This window comes from Belonocnema kinseyi, chromosome 6, assembly GCF_010883055.1.
Source record: "Belonocnema kinseyi isolate 2016_QV_RU_SX_M_011 chromosome 6, B_treatae_v1, whole genome shotgun sequence".
NCBI lineage: Eukaryota > Metazoa > Arthropoda > Insecta > Hymenoptera > Cynipidae > Belonocnema > Belonocnema kinseyi.
In genome coordinates this window covers 28,803,710-28,805,507 of record NC_046662.1, presented here as the reverse complement: position 1 = coordinate 28,805,507, position 1,798 = coordinate 28,803,710, and the positions used below count along the sequence as shown (strand labels likewise).

Below are 1,798 nucleotides of genomic sequence, written 5' to 3'. Positions count from 1 at the left end.
GTGGAATTTTTCTGAAAAAGAAATAATAATTCTGAACACAAAAATTATTTTCTTATTGAGTTAAATTAATTTTCAGATTGCATTTAAGAAAAAAAGCTAAAAAGGGGGAAGTTTCTTGAAAAAAGAAGAGAAAGAGGGTATTCTTTTAAAAATGCGATAAAAAATCCTTGTTGAGACATGTACTTCACATAACCTAACTATTAAGACTAATCGTAAAAATTCGCCTTTCGTCGCCCTCCACATTCAACAGCACTATTAAATTAAACATTAAGTACGAAATATGCGGAAAATTATTACGGTTATTACAATATTCAATAAATTCAAGAAAAATTTCAAGAAAGCCCGTTTAAAAAACTCCAGTTTTTTGACCTCCATATAAAAAATTAAAGGATCAAATACAACTTTAATAATAAAAAGTATGTCAAAATACTCGTAAATTATATAATTTTATTACGCGTAAATAATAGTTAAATTCGTTGCAACAAAGGCAACAAGTGCAAACAAGTGAAAAATGAAAAAATTTAAATACTCACGTTAGCATTTGCTTTCAATATTCTGGAGCAAGTGGAAAACATTTTCCTGTCCGAATTATGCCTTCTGGAGAAATTTTTGTCAGATAATTAAATGAAAGAAACGATTTTGTTTTAAGATTGTACTAGTTATGTGCAAAATTCCAGAGTCCAAAGAGCACATTAACCAGAATCACATATTCACGAACGAACTGTTGCCGACAGGTACCGATTTCTACTTAACCGACCGAGTGACAGAACAATAATCTCGAGCCACGAAATTGGAATTTTTTTATACAATTTAAGGGATAACAGTACAAAATACCTGGAAAAAAAGGGTAAAATTGGGTACATTTTTAACGAAAAATAGCTACAATTTCGAAAAATTAAACATTAATTTAAATATTTAGAAAAGAAGAAACTGAGGGATAACCACTTTTTTAACCTCCAAGAATTTTTTTTTACTATTTGCTTGAAAATTAATCTCTTTTGGTTGAGGATTAAAACTATTTTGTTGAAATTTCATCTTTTTTGGTTGAATTCAACTATTTTTTTATATAAAATTAATATTCTTGTTGGTTGACCAAAGAAATTAATTTTTAATCACAGTGATGAATTTTTAATCCAAAATATTAACTTTTAACCAAATAGTGGAATTTCGAACCTCAATAGTTAATAGTTAAATTTTCTACAAAACAGAACATTTTTTAACGAAAAAAATTCACTTCTATTTATAAAAAATAAACTTTCGACAAAAATTGAATAGATAAAGTGAATTTTCAACGAAAAAGATAAAGCTTCGATTACAAATAAAATACATACTTACATTTGCAATTAGTAAAATAAATTATTCACCAAACAAAACAAAAAATTTCCAAAAAAATCGTTAAATTTTTACCACAGAACTAAATTTTTAACCAAAAAGATGGATTTTCAACTAATGAGAATACTCGTCTACCAAAAAAAGACTGATTTTCAAGAAAGTACAGGAAAGTCAATTTTCTAATTTAAAAAAATATATATTTTTCAACCAAAAGTACAATTAATTTTTTTAGTTATAAGAATTTTCAACAAAAAATATACAATTTCAGTGAAATATAAAAATATGAAACAAAAAAATTTCTTTAAGGGCATGTGACACAGCTAAATTCCTATATTACAGACCACAGTTTTTCAGTACACTGAATTTTTTTTTGAACCTAAGAACTTTTTTTGAAAATAAAATATCGAGCTGAAACTTTGGGAAATGTATTAGAGTACAATAAAGTACGTTTAGGTACTGCATTTTG

At 26.2% G+C, this 1,798-nt stretch overlaps 1 protein-coding gene across 1 annotated transcript in view; it reads left to right on the top strand.

Moving 5' to 3' along the window:
- Positions 1-661: 661 nt before the first annotated feature.
- Positions 662-1,798, top strand: part of LOC117175312 (electron transfer flavoprotein subunit alpha, mitochondrial) — a 14,058-nt gene continuing 12,921 nt past the window's right edge. Inside the window, exon 1 of the mRNA XM_033365020.1 lies at positions 662-760. Coding sequence (XP_033220911.1) covers positions 662-760 — 99 coding nt within the window. The remainder of the gene's footprint in view (positions 761-1,798) is intronic.